General features: G+C 41.7%; 1 protein-coding gene across 5 annotated transcripts in view; it reads left to right on the top strand.

The window, feature by feature from the left end:
• Positions 1–24,297, top strand: part of CDKL5 (cyclin dependent kinase like 5) — a 133,609-nt gene that overhangs the window by 67,021 nt on the left and 42,291 nt on the right. For all 5 annotated transcript variants that reach the window (XM_019529238.1, XM_019529237.1, XM_019529239.1 and 2 more), the window contains exons 7-9: positions 7,965–8,055; positions 12,668–12,857; positions 23,491–23,571. In XM_019529238.1, coding sequence (XP_019384783.1) covers positions 7,965–8,055; positions 12,668–12,857; positions 23,491–23,571 — 362 coding nt within the window. The remainder of the gene's footprint in view (positions 1–7,964; positions 8,056–12,667; positions 12,858–23,490; positions 23,572–24,297) is intronic.

Below are 24,297 nucleotides of genomic sequence, written 5' to 3'. Positions count from 1 at the left end.
CAAACTGGCATGCAGGAGCTGCAGCCATCCATCCTGCTTAGGCAGTGTTCCCAAATCAGCCTTCAGGACTCTACTGCCTGCCCAGCTCAGGTTCCAGGCTTATATCTTTTCTAAGCCCAGCTCCCTTCTAGGTCATAGAGGAGAGCAACAGAATATGGACTCTGGACTTCAGAAAAGCAGACTTTGACTCCCTCAGGGAACTGATCGATAGGATCCCCTGGGAGGCCCATCTGAGGGGGAAATAAGTTGTGAGAGCTGGTTGTATTTTAAAGAAAGCTTACTGAGGGCACAGGAACAAACCATCCTGATGTGCAGGAAGAATTGCAAATGTGGCAAGCAACCAGCTTTGCTTAGCACAGAACTGTTTGGTGAGCTTAACACAAAAAGGAAGCTTACAAGAAGTGGAAGCTTGGGCAGACAATTTGGAAGAGTATAAGAGTATTGCTCAGGTATGCTGAAACTAATTCAGGAAGGCTGAATCACAACTGGAGTTGCAGCTAGCAAGGGCAGCAAGAAGGGTTTCTACAAGTATGTTAGCATCTCTGCAGAAAAGGACTTAGGGGTTATAGTGGACAGTAAGCTGCATATGAGTCAACAGTGTGCCCTTCATTGCCAAGAAAATTAACAGCATACTGGGCTGCATTAGTAGGAGTGTTGCCAGCAGATCGACTGAAGTAATTATTCTGCTCTATTCTGCACTGGTGAGGCCTTGTCTGGAGTATTGTGTCTAGTTTCAGGCCTCCTGCTATAGAAAGAATGTAGACAAGTTGGAGAGAGTCCAGTGGAGAGCAGTTAAAATGGCTTGGGGACTGGGGCACATGACTTCCTAGAAGACGCTGAGGGAACTGGGTTTATTTAGTCGGGAGAAGATAAAACTGAGGGAGGAATGGATAGCAGCCTTTCACTTCTTTGAGGGTGGTTCCAAAGAGGCTGGAGCTAGACTGTTCTCAGAGGTGACAGATGACAGAACAAGCAGCAATGGTCTCACGTTGCAGCAAGGGAGGTTTAGGTTAGATATTGGGAAAAAGCTTTCTGACTAGGAGAGTGGTGAAGCACTGGAATAGGTTACCTAGGGAGGTGGTGAAACTTCCATCCTTGGAGGTTTGTAAGGCCCAGCTTGTCAGAGCCCTGCCTGGAATGATCTAGTTGGGGATGGTCCTGGTTTGAGCAGGGGGGTGGACAAGATGACCTTCTGAGGTCCCTTCCAACCCTGATTTTCTATGATTCATGTGGCCCACAATTGTTTCCAGCCACATCTGCCGCCTGTCTGCTCTTAAAGTAGTAGGAGTACTAAGCCTTCTGCTACAGCCCTTAAAAAAAAAACCAGGTAGGTATTTCCTCCACAGGGAACTGGCACCAGGCCTGGAGGTACTACAATACCAGACTGGCACCAGGGGGCCAGAACCAGCGCTGACAGCCCCCTCTTTGTGCCAAAAATGCTTGAAAAATGAATGCACTCCATCTGACTAAAACATAGTGCCCATTGTACTCAGTCCCCCTCAGTGGTGACTCTTTTCCAAATCATGGTAAACCAGTACATCAAATATATTCAACTTCCTCTTCACTCCCACAACTGAGCAGTTTATTTCTTTCACATTTCCAATGATTCCTGTTTCTTCAGAAGCCCTAAATGTCTGGCACATATCACCAAACTTCTGTGTAACTGAGAGGCTCTGATGCCCCCTCTCAGCCTGGTACATGTGATTAATGTGTTCCAGCCCCCTGTGGGGTGGATACATACCAGGCAACACTGCTCCTCATCTGCATAATTTTGTGAAGGGTCCCAGGACACTTGGTTTCAGTCTTGAATGTGGGGCTAATTAGCACATGGATCCTTTGTGGGGGGTATCTGGAGTAAGGATACAGGCAACCCTCGCTGTTTGCGGGGGATACGTTCTCGTATCCCCTGCAAATGGTGAAATACGTGAATAAGGCACTGCGTTAATGAATGCCATCTGCGTTTATGAACTCAGTGTCCCCCCCCCCCCGGCTGGCATGGGGGGCACAGCTGTGCTGGTGACGGTGGGAGGCTGGGCAGCGGCAGCCCAGCAGCAGCAAGCACAAAGCTCCTGAGGAGCTCCTTTAAGTATATTTAAGAAGTGGGTTCAGCATTCGCGAATATTTGAAACCATGAATGCCAAACCTGCAAATAGTGAGGGTTTCCTGTATTTAGTTTTATTCCAGCACTTATAAAATAAACTTTTTGAAACAGCTAAAGTAATTCTGCTTAAACATTACAACAAATTTGCATTTCCATGATGAGCCCAGAAATGTTTAGCCAAAAGGAGAGGCATCCACATTAAGTGTAGTTATTTTATAACCAGAAGAAATTCACTGTTGTGAAGGAATGAAGTAGTTGTACAGGCAGTCTTCGACTTACAACATTTTGAGTTCCAATGTTTCGCACTTACGACATTTATAAATTGACACCCTGTTTCAACTTTGACGTCAGTTTTGACTTTACAACGCTTGATCCAATGCCACGCCAGCGAACAAGTTTGCTGCGTCACTCATGTCTTTGGAGAACATCTGTCCAAACTTCTTTGGATGCTTTCTTTAAGAAAACAGACAAGACTCCACAAAAACCTGCAGCCAAGACTACTGAGAAGACTCCAGATAAGAGCCCTTCTAAAAGTCCAACCGAGAGCCCTTCAAAAAGTCCAGCAAAGTCACCTCAAAAGAAGTCATTCCAAATCAATAAGATTGCTATTTACAATATAAATACATTATTGTAGCTATATTAGTCATCTATAATTGATTGAGTGCAAAATTGTGGGGTATTTTTGGTGAAAATAGGGTATCGGGCCTTGGTTCAGAAACTAATCCCCCATTTATAACACTGTTTCTTATGAGAAAATTGGCTCTGAGTTACAGCATTTCAACTCAAGACGTGGTTTTCAGGAACCAATTGTGTCGTAAGTCCAAGGACTGCCTGTATAAGGCAATGAAAATGCAAGAAAACAGTGTGCTGATATTTTGTATTACAGTCTTGCCATTAAAGACAGATAATGATGAAATCCAGATGAATTCTAGCTAGTTTCAAGCAGTTATGTTACTTCGTGCGGTTGGTAAGCACACTGATTTCACTCACTCTAAATGGTAGCTAGATACAAGTTCTACCTAATTGAAAAAAATAAAATAATACCAGAGGGTGTCTCCTGGATGGAACAGTGCTATAGAGAGTTTCAACTCAGTTCTCTGTTTTCTTCTAGCTTTTTATCTTATTGGATTTATATAGTTTACTTTTGAATTTGGCTTTGTATTTCAGCTTTGATTGAACTCCAGTTACAAAGTAAAAACCCAGCTGATTTTGTTGATGAGCTGCTAAAATAGCTTTATTTGGCTTGGCTACAAAGAGTAATATTAGGCTGAAGTTATTATTTAGGAAAACCATTTAATGAAGTGGCCTTTAATTGTACTTTATAGCCATATGTTGTTAGCACATGCTAAGTAACATTTTACAAATCTAGTTTAAGAAGACTAAAAATTGTTACAATCTTTTCTACATTATACATGTACAAACTATGAGTAAACTTATGTTACTTCACACCTTAAGACTATTGAAGACTGAATAACTAAAATCCTCTTCATTAGAGGATTTTTTTATGATATAAAGGAGGAGGTCTGAATACGCAGACTGTTCATGACTAAAAAGTACTGAATGACAGTTGTACACTGGTAACAGTAGGTGCCCGTAGATATGCTGGAAGGCTGCTCCAACACACTGTAATTACAGCGTGTCAGAGCAGACTTGATTAGGCTAATTAGCACGCTCCAGCCAGCCTCTGTGTCTCATGTATCAGTGTCTCTGCACTTCAGAATGACAGTGGGTATGCTTTAACTTAAGCTCGTTTGATTAGCTTTAGTTAAAGCACCTCTGCCACCATTTTGAAGCATGAAGATGCTGATACGTGAGACACAGAACCTTAATTAGTGCGGCTCTTGGACCTCTTCTAATTAAAGCTCCCCTCCCACCCCCAGAAAATGTGTAAAAATGCCCAGTATGTACAAATGTAACCATGCAGCCTAAAACACTTGCTGTGGGGATACATGGACTGATACAGAATTGACAGAGAGAGTAGCTGCTAGGGCCTGGAACTCCTGCTGTGTTCAAGAGATGGCTGGAAAAGCTATTGCATACTTGAGACATGGGCAGAGAAAACCACAGCTGAATTGGGACATCTGTACAAGTTACATACATACTCTCTCAAAATGACATCTAAGTGCTTCAGCACAAATGGCAGTCTGAACCCCACGTGAAAACATTAAACACTAACAAAAATTTCATATGCCTTCCTCAGCACAGATATTTTCATAGATTTCATAGACATTAGGGCTGGAAGGGACCTCAAAGATCATTGAGTCCAGCCCCCACCCCCGAAGGGCAGGAAGTCAGCTGGGGTCATAGGATCCCAGCAAGATAAGCATCCAATTTACTCTTGAAGGTGTTCAATGTAGGTGCTTGAACCACCTCCGCTGGCAGACTGTTCCAGACCTTGGGGGCTCGGACAGTAAAGAAATTCTTCCTTATGTCCAGCCTAAAACAGTCTTGCAGGAGTTTATGACAATTCGACCTCGTCATCCCTTGGGGCGCTCTGGTGAACAAACGTTCCCCCAGATACTGGTGGTCACCCCTGATAAACTTACAGGTGGCCATCAGATCACCCCTGAGCTTGTGTTTTTGCAGGCTAAAGAGCCCCATAGCTCTCAGCCTGTCATCGTAAGATCTGTTTTCCTGACCTCTGATCATGCGCGTGGCTCTCCTCTGGACTCTCTCAAGCTTCTCCACATCCTTTTTGAATTGTGGAGCCCAAAACTGGACGCAGTACTCCATCTGCGGCCTCACCAAGGCCAAGTACAATAGGAGAATGACGTCCTGGGATATTTAAGTGATAGGATGCTCCAACACAAACTAACGTAACCCAGAAATATTGTTGAAGACCTACTAAAGCATCGCTTCTCTGTCCCAGTGGCTTTAAATTCATGGTGTAACACATCTCTTTAAATTCATGGTGTTGTACTCTTGTACATATTGCAGTGCATAAGGTTGAGTTTGTATGTGGCAGTTGCCTGAACACATGTTGTGTGGGTGTAGTTTCTGCCAATAAAAAGTAAGACAGGAACAGTATTTAGAATAGACTGATTAATCGGATGCATCTGTTGTAATATGTAAAGTTCTTTGGCATTCTGATTGGTACATCAGCTGTATTGATAGAGTTCCCACCCCACTGCTTCGGAGCCACTTGTCCTAACAGTGTTTTAATGCATATGTAATATTGAACATCACATTGTTTATATGACATGTAACTGATTTTCTCCCCTTTCCCCCAATATGTCAGTCTAGGTGTAATGGTATGTATAGCATTTTAACAAAGTGCCCAATCATCAGCCTACGCTTATCATTCCTTAAAAGGTAAAAAAGATGCATTTCACGAGTTAATTTTTACAGTATCCAAAAGAATGCTAGATTATTTTACCTTGACCTAAACTGGTGAAGAAAATTTACAGAGCAAGTACAGACAAGTTTCCTGCTTCAAAAAGATTCGGAACAAAATTTTAACTATGCTAAAAGTGATGGCAATTAACCAAAGATGGGAAGCGTTATTTTAACAGTAAACCCTGATACAACTCCAAATAATTCTTCTATATTGATACCTGGGACACAGTTTCTGTTAGAGAGGTGTCATCAGTTGTGTAATATGATAAAATCAAGAGACTGGCTAGTCCATCAGATGGGTTTATAGCCCAGCACCACTGTACCTCTGAATCCCTTGATATTTCTTGCTTTCAGTCACTATATCATGTCCCTGTGATGCTCACCTGGCCTGGTGAGGTGCAGGTGGGTGAGACACTTTAACAAATTTGAATTATTCCAGCATATGCTGTTATTACTATGGCCACCTTTAGGTTCTTAATTCGTGGGGACACTGAAGGCTTGTGTGTGCCACTTCAACTCCAGGTACTGGCAAGGAGAGGGCTGAGCATACTCCACCCACTCAGGACCCATTCATCAAATCCATTGATGCACTTGGCCTAGAGGTTCTCCAGTGAGGCTGCTAAAAGCTCATCTCTAGCACCTGCTCTTGAGCCCTCTATTTTCAGTGGGCCTGAAAGCAGCAGTGGAGTAGCTTCACCGGTAACCTTTCAGGCCTGGAATATGCCTCTTAACAGGGGTGGACCAGGTTCAACCAACCCCATCCAGCTAGGGATACTGTGCTGAAATGGTATAGACATACCATTTTTATCATTCATAAATAAAAATTGAACCCTGTATTGATAACAAACTTAACACCCATTCAGTGCACCTGCTACTAAGAGGAAAAATTATGGCATTTAGTGTTTTGCATTGCTCCTAGATTTGGGCTTTGCAGACTAAGTTTGGGAAGGGACTCTGCATCCTAAATAAAAGATCAAAATCTTTGCAAGCACAGGTAGAAGGAATAAGCACCCTTAGCAACTGTTGCTGCTGCCTGAGAATCCAGAAGCAGCAGAAAATCAACCATAAGATTTAAACAGCACTTAAATCCAAAAGTGAAGCTGTGCTCTGCATCTCTTCTGGATTCCAGAATTGTTATTTTTTCTCTCTCATTTACAAAAATCATGGAAAAATGCCCCTCAATTTTATTCCAGTTCATTTTTGATCAGCTCCTGATTCTTTGTTCCAGAAGCGCAAACATTTCGCATCCAGAGCCTCACAGCTGACATCTCTCTGGACCCAGTCTTCCCTGATTAGTATGTATTTGTTTAGCAGTAGCAGCGTGCTTGGCACTTTACAGAAACAATGCCAGTGCCTGCCCTAGAGTGGTTATTATTATCAGCCGTTCCAGCTGCTGTGTCCCTGTGGTTGGTGCTCAGTTGCTTTTGCATCCAGAAGAGAATTTTTAAGAATTCCAAATTATTCTTACTTCTGCATATTCTAGTTATCCTGTACTCTTTAACCCTGTTCCTATTCTATCTCTTGGTCATCTAAGTGGACATAGGTGACAAAGTGGGATTCTTTTCCACCTCTTTCAGATCCCTGGAGTTCCATTAATGCATCTTGTTTTATAAGATGCCGTTATCTTACCCTTAATTTTAAGTTACAAAATGAGCAATGAGGTGGAAAAGAACCCACCTTCCTTTTACATTAGCAGTTCTCTCAGAGACTCAGGTATATGGAAAAGATTGCACTTAGGTGCCCGTAGCCACTTACATACCTACCATATTTACTTTAAGCCAAGACAGCCTTGAACCTAAGACGGCCCCCCCCTATAATTAGACTCTATTCATGGGAAATTTATAAATTTGTTAGAATGTTCCACGTATAGAATCTAATTATTGGAGAGTTGTCTTACATTCGTCCCAACCCCTACAGATGCAATGGAGAAGACAGCAAGGGGGGACAGGCAGTAGAGGACAGGCAGTAGGGGATGTTAAGCAGTCCAACCCCTGCCACTTGCCCCCTGCTAATTGCTATAGGTACCTACAGACTTAGCACTGTAATTACAGCACATCAGAGTGGACTTGATTAATTGTGTCCCTGTTGACTCTGCTCCTCCACAACCTCTTCCCTCCTTGCCCCCCATACCCTTCCACCATCACTTATGCTTCCCCTGGCCCTGTTTCAGCCTGAGCCATGAAGCATGTGCTTGCTTTGGCCCCAGCCCAGTAGCAGTAGCAGCATAGCATTCTCGTGCCCCCTCCAAGGTAGTGCCTGGATCTGGAACCCCAGTTGCTTATGCTAGTTATGCTACAGATAGTGTGATGGACTGATAGGCTGTCCAACCCATATTCATATATGCAAGATGAAGCCTTTGTGGACAGTCAACATTTACAGCTGTACTTAGGACATTTATTTTGAACTAGAGTACATATAACAATAGATTTTGTTTCAAATAAGTTAACTTTTAATGCTAAAATCAATGATAGCACACAAAGCTTCTGACTGAGACTGGTACATAATCTTCTGAACTGTTGTTTCTCAGGTTTTGCTCGAAATCTCTCCGAAGGAAGCAACGCTAACTACACTGAGTATGTGGCCACCCGATGGTACCGCTCACCTGAACTCCTGCTGGGGTAAGTATCCTTCCTTAGAAGTAGCAGCCATGACATCTAAGTCTTGTATCATCCACTGCTCTTTCTCACCTATTTCACTAATTATTTTGGCTTCAGTTTCTAGCAAGGTGGCTTGACTTTATGATAAGATAGGATTTTGTTCAAATCTTAGTTCAGGTTTTTATTTTAGTAATACTTTAATACTGCTTTTGTTTGTGAAAGGTGCTCTGTTCTAGAAGCCTGAAATGTTCTTATAGCTGCGAAATGAGTGCTGTGTAGGCAGGATCAGGTGCAGTCTTTTCTATGCTTTCTTGGATGGGACCCTGCTGCACTGAGTTAAGAATATAATTCAGTTTCTATTCCAAATTATTCTTTGACACTGCTGTTGAGATAGCTGAAAAACAAGGTGCTTGTTTTGATGCCAGGTTTCTTTCACTGGTCACAAAGAACTCGGGGAACAAGGTCTTCGACTTCTTTCCCAAAAGACAATGAGTAGCCACATTAACTTTGTAAGTAATAGTCATTTGTTGGACCCTATGTAAATTGCTTAATTTTAAACATCTGTTAAAGAAGGATAATGGCATTTCCTTACCTCACATAGAGTAATTAAAGGGGGTGAGTTATGTAGGAACTCCAGCTAAAAATAATAAAGAAAAAAATCACTGATGCCTCTATTACAGTCTTTTCCTTATCACCAGGTTCTGAAATTTTTTCTATATTCCACACCAACCAAATACTTCAGTGTGATCTAATTATGATCCATCAGTGGCATCAAGCAAAATGAGATTTACAGGTGTTCGCTGCCTCTAAGAAACAAATCTATCTCTTTGGAGTCACTGATTAAAATGGGAAGGTGCAAAATGGGAATTTATTGTATATGCTAAAACTGAAGCAGGTTGTCAATATATTCTTTTTAAAAAAATGTATTCCACAGTCTCCAGAGCTGTGCTGATATTGTTAGTAACATTGATGCACAACAATATTTGGGTCTAAAAATTGTTTTATTCATAATGTGTTGAATATTCCAATAAACAAAATGGATAGTCTTTATCAGTAAATTGTTTATTATCAAGCTGCCAAGGAAGTTCCACACTTAATAAAGTGTTTCAAGAACAAAAAGTGTCAGCAGTGGCCTTAGTTATAGGATATAGTTTTATTTATTTATTTAAGTCTTGTGAGTTACTAGGCTCAGAAAGGAATGCCATAATCAAGTGTAACTTTTGACACTAACGTACTTTTCACTGTTAATATAATCTGCCCTTTCATGTTCAGTAGTGAATCAGTGATGCACAGTATAGTCATAAATTTGGCAGATTAGTTTATGATACAGGTATCTATATTTAGTGTATATGATATTGAAGTGCTTTTAGCTACTGCTGATGCATTATTCTCAAGCCAGTATCTCTCTGCAGCGATATTCTCCTTCCTATATCTTGATAAACAAATGAATTTTCTTCCCAGAAATATTAAATATGTTACCTTACAGATATTAAATGTGTTTTTAACTTCTAAAAACTGTACAATAAGAACATTCCCGGGGCAGGGGAGGGGGTCTTTGTTCTTCATTTACTTTGAATAAAGAAGTTCTTGAGGGCAAGAAAACATATCTACTCAATTATTCATAAAGTACCCAAAATCCACTCACTTTGGAAAGTCTAGGTAACTTCTGGTGCTGTACATTGTATTCTTTTGTAACTAAAAAATACTGATAAATACTACTAGGTTTTAAAACATAGACATACAGTCTTGAGAGCCTAAGCAAATAAATGTCTGAAAGCAGTTTTGTGTTTTGTGCAGCGATGGAGCATAAAGCTTCCAATTAGGCATGCAGATTTGTTTATCATCTAGGAATTGTTTCTCTTGTTCAAGCTCACCATTCTTACCTTGTTTTACTTATCCTGCAGTTTGAGATGACAGGACTAGATCTGTCAGTCAGTAGAAACAGGTTTGACCTGCCCTTCTGAAAAATCATAGAATCATATAGAGAAGCAAGGCTGGGAGGGACCTCCAGAGGTCATCTAGTCCAACCCCCTGTCTGAGGCAGGATCACCCCTATCTAAACCATCTTATACAGAAACAGGCAGTTTCCAAACCTCTTGACTACGGAGTATAGAGAGATCCTACTCTACTAATCTAGGTCCAAAATGTTTCTTCCTTTTGTTCCTTTATTTTCAAGGAAGATTAACTTAAAAAAGAGGAATAATAGGGAAAAATTGCCTGTTTTGCTTATTTGTCCTGTGCTCTTGCTGGGCAAGTAGTTGTGCAGTTCTGTTCCCAGTAATTGCTCTGCTCTGGAAGTTTCAGCTTCCAGGTACAGATACCATGTCTGCCATTGTGTCCCACCCCCCAACCTGCTCCTAGGGGTGCAAGTAGGAGCAGGTTCTTGGATTTGAAGCCTGTAACTCTCGGTAAGGTGAAGATTATAGTAGGGAACAGAAGCACTCATGCTAGCTCTCCCTTGGCCCTCACCCTGTTCTCAGTCTACATAGTGATATTAAACAATGCCTGCAGCAGGTTCCCTGTGCCAGCTCAGCAGGCTGAAACAGTGCCCCAAGTAGCTTCAGTAGTTCCACAAATCACATTTCTGGTACCAGAGACAAGGCATCGCAGAACTGCCCTTCAGGAGCTTAAGTATGATCCGCCTGGCTGTTCTAGGGCCACTGGCAACATTCGTCTTTTCACTTTGGTGTTCCTGCTCCCAGTCTTTGAAAGCACAGCAGTGCCTCATGGCAGTGTTCAGATAAGCAAGAAGTCTGTGCACTTTTGTCTTCCTTTTTCAGCTTTTCTAGCTGCTTCCTACCCTTGAAGCAGACTTTTCAGTGGATCTGTTCCTAAGTCGGATTTCTCTTTTTGGCCTCTCTTCCCTTACTCTTCCCAGGTGAAATAAGGCATGCTCAGCCCAGGCTAACAAGTGCAGATTCTTGGAACCCAGCTGTTTCTGGGAGTATATCCCTCTCCACACAAACTACAACAGAGGTGTGGATCTGTATCAGTAACCGATACAGAACAACTTGGAGGAAGAAACCAGCTTTGCTCTGCCATGTGAAAGAACTCATGTTCTCCCAAGTTAAGGATAAACATCAATATATAAAAAAAGGAAAAAAGGAAGCAGATTTAGGACAGAATATGTGAGGGCCCTCAACTGTTAGGCTATGTCTAAGAATGTTAATGAGAGTTAAGCTGCAGCCACCCTACACTGAATATGTTCAAGCTCATAAACTAGGCAGGGTAGGCAGCTCAGGTGCACATCATCCTGGTCCTGGGTGCGTGCCACCTGGAGAGCCTGAGCATAGAGCAGGTGTGAGTGGGCAGAGCTTATCACTTGGTGATGCTCCTGGGCTTGTACTTTACGGCTCTTATAGATATAGCCTTAGTGACTTCAATTCAGAGAGAGTCAAGCCAGGCAAGTTTAACATTACCTTCAAACCAGATTGTGAGCTGATAGATTCCAGGTCTGTAAAGGAAGAGAGCTGAGCAAAGCAGTTGTCCTCGATTCAGCACTTATATCCACTCAGATCTCAGAAAGGAATCCTTTTATCATTCTGTTCCAAATCCAGCTGTGCAAAAGAGAGCTTCTGGCACACGTTCAATGGTCACAAAGCCATTAAAATCCACCCAGTAAAATTTTAATATCCAGTTAATGAGATGCCTTGGTCTGTCCCACCAGCTGTTTAAAAATTAAAAAATAAAGCATCAGTTCCTTCATGTATTGGAATGAAAAACAATACACAAGAGCAGAACCTTAGCAGGAAGATCAAAAGCCATCAAACAAGTCCATCTTCTGCTTTCAGAGCTGAAAACTTCCTGTCTTCTGAAGAGATTTGCAAAGCAGCAACCTGGTTGTCCATTTTTGTGTTCACTGGAGTGTACACGTCAGACATGTGGGTATTTCTGGGTGCAACCTCCAGTAGGGGAGTGCTGCATATTGTGAAAGGTGTATATTGTGAAACCCCTAGGTTTTTTCTCTGTATGTTTTTCTACTTGTAAATACTTACTGGAGTGGTGCAGTCACCTACCCTGGAGGTTTTCAAGAGGAATCTAGACAGTTACCTTGATGGGATCACCTAACCCCAGTTGTCTTCTTTCCTAGAGTCGGGGGACTGGGCCTGATGATCTGCAAGGTCCCTTCCATCCCCTAACAATCTATGAATCTATGACTTCACTTGAGATCCACTACTCTTAAAATTCTACTACGTAAATGTTGAATGCAAAGAGAGGGTGAAATTTGATGTCTGATCATTTCTGTCATCTATGATTCACCATTCTGACTGAATTGTTAAGTGAAACAAATGTAATTCAGTAAAATATATTCATCAATGCTCTGTAATTGGCTAAAAATGGGGGAAATTGGCATTTAATATAGTTTTAAATATTAGAATATTATCTATTTCTTCCCTTTGGAAGCATTGTTATGCTTTTTTAACCTGCATGGTCATGCTGTTTTAACTTGCAATGCGGAAGTAAAACTAACAGGAAGCCTAGATGCCTGAAGATTCTTCTCTAGGTTCACACATTTTTTTCCTACTATCAGCAAGCATACTTAATATAGAGGAATTTTTTAAAATTAATTCAAATGATCAGGTTGTCAAGAATATATGTTTGTCAGTGAGAATATACTGTGTTTGCTTTACAGAGCCCCTTACGGAAAGGCTGTGGATATGTGGTCTGTAGGCTGCATTCTTGGGGAGCTTAGTGATGGACAGCCATTATTTCCTGGAGAAAGTGAAATTGACCAGCTCTTTACAATACAGAAGGTGCTAGGACCACTTCCATCAGAGCAGATGAAGCTTTTCTACAGCAATCCCCGTTTTCATGGGCTGCGGGTAAGGGATATAGGCCTAAAACCTTTTGTTATTTTTTTCAATTTCTTCTGCTGAAGTGATATTTAATCCATTGTCCTTCAGAAAATATATATGCTAGATCCTTTTTCCTGAGATTCTGTGTGTTGCCTAATTTAATCTAAGTTTGTCTGTCTAAAAAGATAAAGGACAGATTTAGACTGTAAATACATTGTTTGCTTTATAAATGTAATATTTTTCACAACTTTGCTTTCACATGAAAGCATTTTGGTGAGTTAAAATGGCCTTTCTAAGCATTTCTTAGACTGGAGCTTATATTTTCTCCATCTGAGACACTAAATGTTTATGGCAGGATCAGGAAAGAGTATTACATCTGGTAAGTGTTGTGTCATTGCCAGAAATGTTATTTGTGCCTTCCTTGCCACTTAGTTTTGGTTCTCCTGACAGCTGCTGCCCCTTGGTCAATTGCTACTACTCAGAATAATCCAGTGATAAATGTCTGAACTTGTTAAATTGGAGAAATGGCCAAAGTTAAAATTCACTAAAAATGTGCATAGTTTTACACTTAAAAGGAAAAGATCAAATGCTCAAATATGTAATGGGGAAAAGCTGGTAAAGCAGCAGTACTACAGAAGAAGTGTTTGGTAGTTGAAATGGATCACAAAACAAGAGTGAGTCAGCAGAGCAATGCTGTTGCAGAAGAGGCATTTGTGAGGCCTCAGCTGGAGTTCCATGTTGAATTTTAGACTTTTATAAAGATGTATACAAGTAAAAGAGAGTCCAGAGAATGGCAACAAGAAAACATGATGTATTAGGAAAAGTCGAAGGACATCCCAAGCTTCGGGGCTTATGCAGGTTGCTAGGTAGGTTCAGAAATATTTTTTTTTCCCCGCATGAATGCTGCTGGTTTCTTGTGGTCAATTTTGCCATCTTCTGAGGCACTGACCATAGGTACAGCTGTTCTTTTAGCTTGTTTTTGTTTTTTCTGACTGGCATGTGCTGATGCTACTGCTAGTACTAAAAAACGCAGAGACTCCTGACTAGAGTGTCTAGCTCTTATGCTCAGGGTTGCACCAGTCACAAAATTAATAACCAAGGAGTTTTTCCACTAGCTCTGATTGGTATGAGTTGTGTTTGTGTGTAGGAGGGAGGGAAGGGCATGCTCCCATTGCTTTGGGCATGGTCTTTTCTAAGGATCTGCTGAGCACATTTTAACAAACTACCTCACTGTTTTTGCATTGGCAAGGTATTAGTAGTGCCCTCATTGCCCCTGCTTCTACCTCTGACATTTTAAGGGGAGTTTGCAAGGTTCAGTGTTTGTTCATTATATTGTAGGTGAGGACTTGAAGTGGCAGTTTTGGGAATCCCTTTGATTAATGAGTGCCTGTTAATGCAAGAAGCTAACACAGCGTCTGAGAGAGGCTGCTTCCAGTCCTGTGTTCCTGTGGGTTTTAGCTTAGAAAAGAGAAAATCTGGGGGGGAAGGTGGGAGAAGGAGGCATCACATACATTAGAGGTTTTTTTGTATGTGAAGCCTTCACATACATCAGAGGTTTTTGTAAAATTGAGGCAATTAATTTTTCTTTATGTTCATCAAGGGGAGGACCAGCAATGGTTGGCTTAAATTGTCACAAGAGATTTCAGTTAGAATTTCTAACATAATGATATTTAAGGACTGGAACAGATTTATTAATAGAATTCATTGAATTCCTGACATTAGCTTTTAAGAACAAATTAGACAAACATCTGTCAGGGATAGACACTTGATACTGTCACTGGAGAGCACAGTAACCTTTGAGGTCTCTTCAAACCATATGTTTCTTTGATTTCTAGTCCAAAGCATTGCATAGCTAAACAAAAGTTTTCCACAGAATAAATGACTATCCTTTGAGCATTTCCTTTACCTCAGTTCCATCTATCCAACCTAAATTGAAATTATGATATTAAATTATCCATTGAAAAATTACACAAGAAAGAGCAGGTTCAGCTCTCCTATATAAGAGATGGCTCACGTCTCACTCTAACCATATGGATAACGCGATTTTTCAAATGTTTCACCTTCCTTTTAAATGGACTGGAACAGTTGCATATAGAATTAATGTTATCCTACACTACCCAGCTGTTTCAAGAAAGTGAAGTGCTCCTGATTGTATCTTGAGGGTTCAGGCAGACAGGATTTATTAGGCTGAGGAAGCATCTGGAGTTGGTATGTGCTGTTCCTGGATAGAAGGAATAGTAAAGAAGCCAGAGGCTGGTATGCAATTCAGGCGAGAAAGCCACTCAGTGAAGATGTAGGTTGAAGAGTCAGTAGGTACCGGGGCGGAGGGGAATGAATATAGCTGGTAAATATTAGAGAGGTACCTTGAGAAGTCGGATGTCAGGCAGGTTATATAATGTGTCATAAATCCAGTGTTTATATTTAGTCCGTGATTTTTTATATCCAGTAGTTTGATAAAGTGAAGCTCACAGGATTGTCTGTGAATGGTGTTCTGTAAATTCCCTTTGAGGATTAGAACTGAGAGATTAGAGAGTGGTTTACTTATGAGAAATGTGGCCTCGCAGGTAATTAGGTATTCCTGTCTTTGATGGATTCCTGGTATGCATTCATTCTGGTGTGCAGTTGTTGTTTTGTGTCTCCTACATATTTTCCACCAGGATGTTTGATGCACTGGATGAGATGTATACCATTTCTGGAGGTACAGCTGTAGTTTCCAGGAATGGTGATGGTTCTGTTGTGGGGTGCAGTAATTATGGGGGTGGTGGAGATGTGTTGTCAGGTTTTGCATTTCTTGTGATGGCATGATCTGGACACATTCGGTATATTTCGGGCCATAGGAAGTTTGCTTTCTTAGCCTGACTAAGGATATTTGTACCTGAAAGCTTGCAAAGAAGAATTTTTCCAACTATTTGAGTTGGTTTAATAAAAGATATCAGGTTTACTCAAAGAACCTTGTCTGCCTATGTCCTTAGACCAACATGGCTACAACCTATACCTCTTGAGGGTTCATATTTGGAAGATGCTGTTTAATAGATACACGAAGAATGTACATCTTATTATCAAGACAGACATTGTATGGTCCATTAATGTGGGTATAGACCAGAACAAATGACATTTTCTGATGCAATTTATCCACCCATTTCTAGGCTACAGGAATCGCCACCTTACCTTAAATATATTTAGCATCTCTTCTGTAACCTCTTGTAAGAGGTTAGGAAGTCAAATTATATGCTGCTATACCACAAGTTCATTCTCACCCTCTGCCTCTCCCTCTCCTTCTCTCATGCACACACATACATACAAAGATTTTTTCCTCTCATGGGTCATAGAGAGCACTGAATGACCTCTACATTACTGCTCAAGGATGGGGATTGCTATCAATTCTTTAAGATCAGGGGAGGACAGGAACAAGCCCACCATAAAATGTGGAGGGATATCCTAACACATAAAAGGCACACGACTACTGATAGGGGCATGTATTTATAGAAAGCAAGTTTGTATGGGGCTGTATAAACCTTATCTTCCAAGTGGTAAAATGTGCGTGAATCCTAATTTGAAATTCTGGCCTCTGTGCCAGCTCTGAGAAAGCTTTACACCCCCCGTCCCCCTCCCAACCATTTCTGCTGGAAGAGATATCTGCAAGTTATGCCCTGTAAAGACTGGATGTGCTTCACCTAAGTTGATCTCTAAGCAAGGTCTTGAATAGCAGAATCTGTGTGGGGTTTGGTTTATAATTAAAATGCTGACAAAATTTTGACAAAATTATGGCCCCCAGAGATCTGTTTCCCATATAGAATATTGACAGTAGAAGAAACACCCTTAGAGGAAATATTAAAAGCTCTTGAAAGTCCCAATTTAATGTATTGTTGCCAAGTTTCACATAAGTTCTAGTCACAATCCATATAGCAGACTCCATATTAATTTATTTCTGAGCACCGGTAAACTACTGTAAGATGAAAGGAAGAAAAGAATGAAAGATAAACTGTATTGAGACCTGAGGATATGGTGAACATGTTGAAACTAACGTTCTTTCATCTTCCCACCAAGTTCACATAATAATATAATTTATGAAGGATATTGGAAAGATATTGAAGGATATGTCATTTGCAAAATTACTTCAAAATGACATCAACTAGAGCATAATGACTGTGTAATGGAAAATGCACCAACAACATTGGAAGCAAGGATTCTTTTTCCTCCTTGCCAGGGTAGGGTTCACTGTCCTGGGCCACAGAATCAGCCTTCCTCTACTTTGGTTTCCTTAAGGCACCAAAAGTTTTTGTCTTTTGTCTGCCTAATAAGTTAGCTTCAACAGAAGGGTTCACTTGGGCTTCCCTAGGGTGAAGACAGTATCTTTAGCCTTTGGGTTAGGACACTGTCTTTTGATGTGGGAAATTGGGGTTTAAATCCTTTCATGATCTCCCATGTACTGGGCAATTGCTGTGCTTGCAGAGCAAGAAGTGAGTGGCATAACCACTATCTCTGCCTTGCAGCAGCAGTCGATCATTAGTTACGGGTTTTCATCAACAACAGTTTTGGAGGTGGGAGGTGTCTTCTGTCTGTCTTGCCATCATATGCACATAATTGAAAATTTACCCTGTGTAACCTGTACTTAGAGAACCACCCATGTTGAGATTGGGTCCATTATACAGTTTTTGGATGTTATCTGTATAATGTACAGCTAATAGGAGTTTGATGGTCTACACTCAATAATTTAAAAATAATTATTTATCTCAGTTTCATAATTTTGCATGAATTATATATAGTGGTGTTACCTAGATTTTCAGAATAGCCTTTGAGAACTGGATCTCAAGTCCTTCAAAGTCACCATGAGCTTGATGCCTGTGCCCATTGAGCTCCTTCTTAAATTCCTGATCTAATCCTGGGCACTTACAACCAGGCTGCCACCACTCCCCTCTGGTTGGGAAGGGGGGAAGGAAAAGAGAGGGGGGGATGGTGGCTGCCTGCCACATGGGAAAGGAAAGGGTAGTGATGGCTACAGAGGGCATCAGCAGGGGAGAGAAGGGGATGTGCCAGCTGCTTGCCCCATCTTGCAAGCCAGATTCAGTCACTTTGGGGGACAGAATCTGGCCTATGGACTATAGGTGGGGCACCATTGTCTTATTGGTGCCCAACACTAAAATATTGATTGAACTTACTGCTTCTTTCTTTTGTTTAAAGGAGAAAAACAGTTTTCTACCCCGTGGGGTTTTTTTGAGTGAAAATACATAAACAAATTCAGTGCAAATCTTACTGATCCTAGGGAACCTCAAATTGCACATCTGAATGATGCAGATGGATGTTTTGTATTTGTTACCTGGACTATGCTGCCAAAGATGCTGCCTTCTTTTTATGACCTAGAAAACTGCTCTTGGCAATTTTTGTAGTTCATTGTAAATTGGCTTAGCTTGGCTAACATCTCAATGTAAAAATCAAGGGTCTAAACCTTACTTGTCTATACATTTATGACTTTGCCATTACTGATATTGTAGGGTTTATTTCACACCATCGGAATTTGTGATTATTGGTCTCATTTTCTAATGAATACTCTTCTAGAAATTTGAAAATATCTTAAAATGTTGGGAAGAATGTTATTTAATTTTACTGCTTCTCACATTCACATCTAATTAAAGAGTTGCTAGGATTCTCAAGTGTTTAGACATGCTGAATATGAATATCTTGATATCTGTAGGAAAAAACTTTTTCTGTGTAACACGCCACTCTCGCTAGGGTGGCCTCTATTATTGGTAGTCATTATGTAAACTCTCATATTTAAATGAGAATGAGATTGTGAATAAACACTCCATCTGCCTTGGCATCAACTTAATTTACAGGAGACTTCCTGCTGCAGCTTCACTGGTTTTAACAGATTGACAACTCCCTTTCCTTTGCATTTTCCCTACCTCCCCAAACATCCATTAGCTATTCAAGCATTTGTCATTAACAATTAGTGAAACAAAAGTGAATGTGTCATTGGTTAGAAAAGGTTCTTTGGGTACATGTGATCTCTTTTATTATACCAACTAAATAGTAAGAAAACTGTTCTTTGCAAGCTTTCAGATACAAACACCCTTTTTCAGGCAGAGAGAGAGTCTACAATAGACTCTGCTGTAGACTCTCCCTCTGCCTGATGAACCCAAAAACTTGCAAAGAACATTTTTTCCAACTATTTAGTTGATTTAATAAAAGATATCACATGTACCCAAAGGACCTTTTCTACCTATGTCCTTAGACCAACACAGCAACAGCCAACACCTCCATGTCATTGGTTACAAAATAATACTTACTTTTAGTACCTAGAAGTTCTGAAACAAAGTAAACTACCCCTGGAAATTCCTGCCTGCTTAATAAAACCCCATATTAACATTACCTATTTGGAAGAGTAACTTTTACACACAATTTTACAAACAAAATGCTATTCCCTGTAAAAAGAAAATAGGAAGGAAGGAGGAAGTCCGGCGTCTCCGGGGTCCAGGTCCAATATGCAAATCAAAGACAGACAAATCACCATCAAACCAAAAGCAGCAGGCCATTACGTTCTTAAGATCACACTGTGATAGATACCTTTGCAGTATTACACATTAACATGCATTAACATGCCGTTATGCAGTCGGGACACCCAGCCACATGGTCATACAGACCAAAGCCCTCTATAAACAAACGATTCCTATCCTGCTCTATCCAATAGTACAAGTAACAAAACCTTCAACTACCCACAAAAAAAGAAAAAAGGCAGCTTGGTGAGGGCCCAGGGCGTAGCACAAGCTTGGAGTCAGTCTGCCACTGAGCCTTCCTGGTCTCTCCGACTGGTCATGACATCAGAGCACGTACTGAAGATGAATGTCCTCCATGTGGCACAGTGCCCCCTCAAGGGCCCAGCATGCCTTCAAGGTGGGCACCACCTGCCGGAGCACAGCATGCTCAAACTCCAGTGAGAGGCATGCCTGCACCAGGAGGCTGCAAAGCCACAGTGCATCATCTGGGCCGGTCCCGGCAGCATTTGAGGATGGCCATCTTGGCCTGACCCAGAAGAAAGTTGGCCAGGCAGATGGCCCCCTACTCAGCCGCCCAGTACATGTAGGAGCACGCACAGTTGTTCTCTGAGAGATTTCTGTCCAGTGCCCGCGGAGCTGGCTCAAGGGTGACAAAGAGCAGCTGCAGGTGGGGACAGTTGAGAAAGGTGTGAAGGAGCTCTCCTCAATGCCCCCGGAGCAGAAGGGCAGTCCATCGAGGCGGCTGGGTCAAAGTGGGACACAAACGTACCAGTGGCTAGGATGCGAGCCACACTCTCTGCCAAGCTCTGCAGGCATTTCCTGCAGAACCGGAGGCTCTTGCACAGCACCTCATCACTGCTGGCAGCCAACAGGGTGGCCTCAAGCTCTGCCACATCTTCCTCCAGCTCCTGGATATGGCGGCACAGTTAATGTGTGGCCAGCTGGGTGTACTGCTGGCAAAAAGCCTAGATCTGCCTCGCCCACATCCCACTATAGCTTCCAGGAGGAGTAGCTCAGTCTTGCAGCCTCACAGCCCCGCCAAAGGTGGGTGAAGCAATCCTGGAAGTAGGAGTGTTGGAACAGGCTGATGCTGAAGCACCAATAAGGCACCTGCACGCAGGTTCAGTTCACAGCAGGCCAGGCCGTGATCTGACAAGCCCAAGGGAACGATGTGGCCACTGTGCAGGAGTGACAGATGGTGCTTGGTGACACAAAGGTGGTCAAGGCAGGCCATGGTGAGACCACCAGCATTCACCATGGCTCAGGTGTAGTGGCGCACATCAGGATGCAGAGCTTGCCAGATGTCAATGAGGTCCATAATCTCCAGGGCAGACAGCAGCTTGCACACTGAGGGCACTAGGCCACTAGGTAGGAAGAGCTACCATGCTGGAAACATGTGGTCTCCCTAAGGAAGAATAAACCACAAACCTCCGCCCATTGAGCTTGAGGTCCAAGGAGCAAGCAAGAGACTGGAGGCCCTCCCTGAAGAGCATGAAGACCTGTCTTCGAAAGGACAGGTCGTGCTTCAACTTCAAATACTTGCTTCCTGTCTTCAATTGGTGAAAGGGACTCATAGGAACCCCATGGGGCTTGAGACACTTGGCCAGCTTCTGGTCAGACAGGTGTGGGGGCATGTTGGAAATCACCACCCTTATTGCCTGTGTTGTCTAGAGGTGTGACAACATAGTGTATGCCTGCAGTGTCCAGGCCCTCTGCGCACACCCTGTTGACCAGGGTGGGAGCACTCAGGTAAATCACTGGGACCATGTTAATACGAGCCACATAATGTACGTTATGCCATCCCAGGAGATCAACTAGAGCACCCGTGCAGACCTCTACTCTGACATGGGGAGGAGTATGAACCCTCAAGCCATGGTTAAGGGGGAGGTCTTGAGAGGCATCTCCATGCCAGCCGCTGGGTGTAGGAGCGGCCATTCCTGCTAGGACAGGGTTAATCCCAAAAATTAAAACTAAGGGAATAAAAAAAAAAGTATATATAAACCACGAAGATAAGTGTTTGGGAATGTGGCCATGGAAAGCAAAAAGGGAGGGAGGTGGGTGAGTGCCCGGAGGGGAGAAGAGATGGGTAAAAAAGGGAGGCGCGTGAGGGAGTTAGGAAAAAAAAAAACTAAAAAGAAAAAGAGAAGAGGGGATTATTAGTACCCCTCAAAAAACAAAAGGTAAACTAAGATAACTCCTCGCGGCAGACAGGCAAAAAAGAAAGAGAAACAGTAAGAGAGAAGCTGCGAAGTAGACAAATGCAACTCACAGGTAGAGAAACGGGAAGTAGAAGGGAGAGGGGACAGAGAAAAAGGGGAAAAAAATGCAAGAAAAAAATCAGAAAGTGAGGTAGATAAAAACAAGAGACCTTTAGACAAGAGAGTGGGATCTGGGGAGTCTTACGCTCAGGATCGCCCCACGCAGCTCCAAGGGAACCCAGTCTGAGGCGTCCAAAGTGGAAGGAAGAAAGGAAGCAATCAGTCAATCCTAGTTAAACTTTGAATGTGGATGTGATGTGAGCTTTGGTAGTTGACCAGACCTTACGTAGTTTATATACTTCTAGAAAGAGACTGAACCTGCCACATCTGACCTACTTCACTACAGAAAATTTCCATAACTTTGCTGTTTGCCGCCTTGGAAAGCCAAGCAATATTTACTGCCTTTTTTTGTCGCTTTAGTACAAAGAAAACCTCTTATAATACTTATACTTTAAGTATAAGTTATACTATAACTTTCATGAAGTATATACCTCTTCTGATAAATTATGGGTTTTTTACTCCTTTTCACATCAAATTCAATGCCTAATATTGCTGAGGCTTGCTTTTTAATCATTATTATTATGTTTGTTTTTTTGAAGATTTTTTTTTTTTGAAAATTCAGTTATATCAGAAAGGACTCTCTAAGCTGGCACAGAAAAACTCCCACTCCATATGCCAGTGATAAACAGTATGCAAAGCTAAACAGAATAGTCTTCTTAAAATCATAGTCATAGAGAATTAAGGCTGGAAAGGATCCCCATAGGTTACACAGTCCAACCCCCTGTCTGAGGCAGGATCCTCCCTATCCAAGCCATGCTGTACAAATCCATTGTCTAACATCTTAGAAAAACAACATGGTCGACCCTGGTGCAACACCGGGCATAACACTCTAACCTGTCACAGGTAAAGCACGGGGACGATGGCAGCCAATGTCCTGCTGCAAAAGAAGTTGTTAATATACTTTCAAGTGATACCGGGAAGAGGGCCAAACCCCCAGCTACAGAGGAAGACAGAATCCCCACAATCTGGGTAAAATTCTTTCCTGACCTCAAATATGGTAATCTGTTCATCTTCAAAGTGTCCCTGTGTCTCCTCTGTAATTTTTTGGACAGTGAGGACTGGTTTTACATAGTGCCATTGGATGGCTTTGGAAAGAACTTCATGGTTGAAAATGGAGTAAGAAAACACCTTTGAGTCTAATTCCCCACGTAATAATATATTCTACAACTAGCTGCCAGCATAAGTGGCCAAAAGATGCTTTCTGATATTTTCTGGTAGTCTTAGTACTTGGAAAGGTATTTTGTGATTCTATTTCAGGCTTTCTAGATGATTTGCCCTGTCCTCCCCACCCCAATTTGAGTCATCTGTTAATCCTTGAAAGTTAATTCAGTGCTGTCCACGATCAAAATAAGATTCATTTGAGGCTAATTTTAATCCATTTGGGAACATCATCTGGTTTTTTTTTTAACCTTCTTGTATTTTTCCATTATGAGTCCATTTAAACCTCCCACATTCTGCCAATCAGAATGCCAAAAGCATTCATTTGTGTATCTAACTAGATTATTTATCATTGAAAAAACATCTGGTGAGCTACCTTGTCATCAACAATCCTTGAGAGAATGAACAATTCTGCATATGGTAGAACAACAGAAAGCTGTTTCTACTGATGTATTCTGTTTTTTTATGCATCCATACCCTCCCCCTCACACACTACTCCACATGGTATTCATCTTTCTTTCCTTTCTTGCTGCTACCTACTATCTTTTGATGTCAGTTGTTTTAATAAAGCAAGCAACGTTGAGATGACCTTCCTTTATCTTGCATGTGTCGTGTTTTGCTGAAAGTGTTGTTGTAGTTTGGTTATTTATATAAGCAGTAGATTTAAGCTATATATTATTGTTTTTACAGTTCCCTGCAGTCAACCATCCACAATCTTTGGAAAGAAGATACTTAGGAATTTTAAGTAGTGTTTTGCTTGACCTTATGAAGGTAGGAAAAACTGCTTTCTTCTTAGTGTTGGCTGTACAGGGGAGCTAGTACTGACCTCTCTATGTTTACCTAAACTCATACATTCAGTTTTAAACTATTCTTATGATAATATTTTGAGAAGTTCTGTTGTTTGCAGCATCACTTTGATGTTTCCTAGGGGGAAAACCTAGGAGTAAGAAAAGTGCCTTTTGATGTTGCCAGGAGATTCTGTTCCCATTTGGCAGACTTAAAGCTGCTGAAAATCTTCCTCTCTCTGCCATCTTTTGCAATGTTTTTATCAATATGTAATAAAATAAAATGGCCAGAAGTCCAGGATTTCCTGGGACAGTCCTGAATTTCAGACCCACGCCCCTTGGTGAAAAAGAACTTTTAATTATGAATATGAAATGTTTGTGCTGGATTAATGCCATGTGGCTTTCTGCTCCTTCTGCTGAGAGGATACAGCATCATGGGAACATAGCCATACTGCTTTTGGGCAGGGAGGTAGCCTGTACCTCTTTGATCAGAAGTAGTATAGTCCCATTCACAAAAGACTGCACTCAAGCCTGATAAACTGCCTCTCAGAACCATGCAAATACGGTTATGCTGTATCCTACTCAGGAGCATCTTTTAATGCACAGAATCGAGCTGTTGTCTGTAGTTCTGGTGCCCCATTTGTTCCAGAAGTTGGAAAAATAATAAGTTCAGCAGTATTTGCATGAAGAGAAAAGAATGATCTTGTGGACC

This window comes from Crocodylus porosus, unplaced genomic scaffold (assembly GCF_001723895.1).
Source record: "Crocodylus porosus isolate Cpor-Errol unplaced genomic scaffold, CroPor_comp1, whole genome shotgun sequence".
In the NCBI taxonomy this organism is placed as follows: domain Eukaryota; kingdom Metazoa; phylum Chordata; order Crocodylia; family Crocodylidae; genus Crocodylus; species Crocodylus porosus.
Note: the sequence above shows the minus strand (reverse complement) of the source record. Positions and strands in the feature narration are given on the sequence as shown.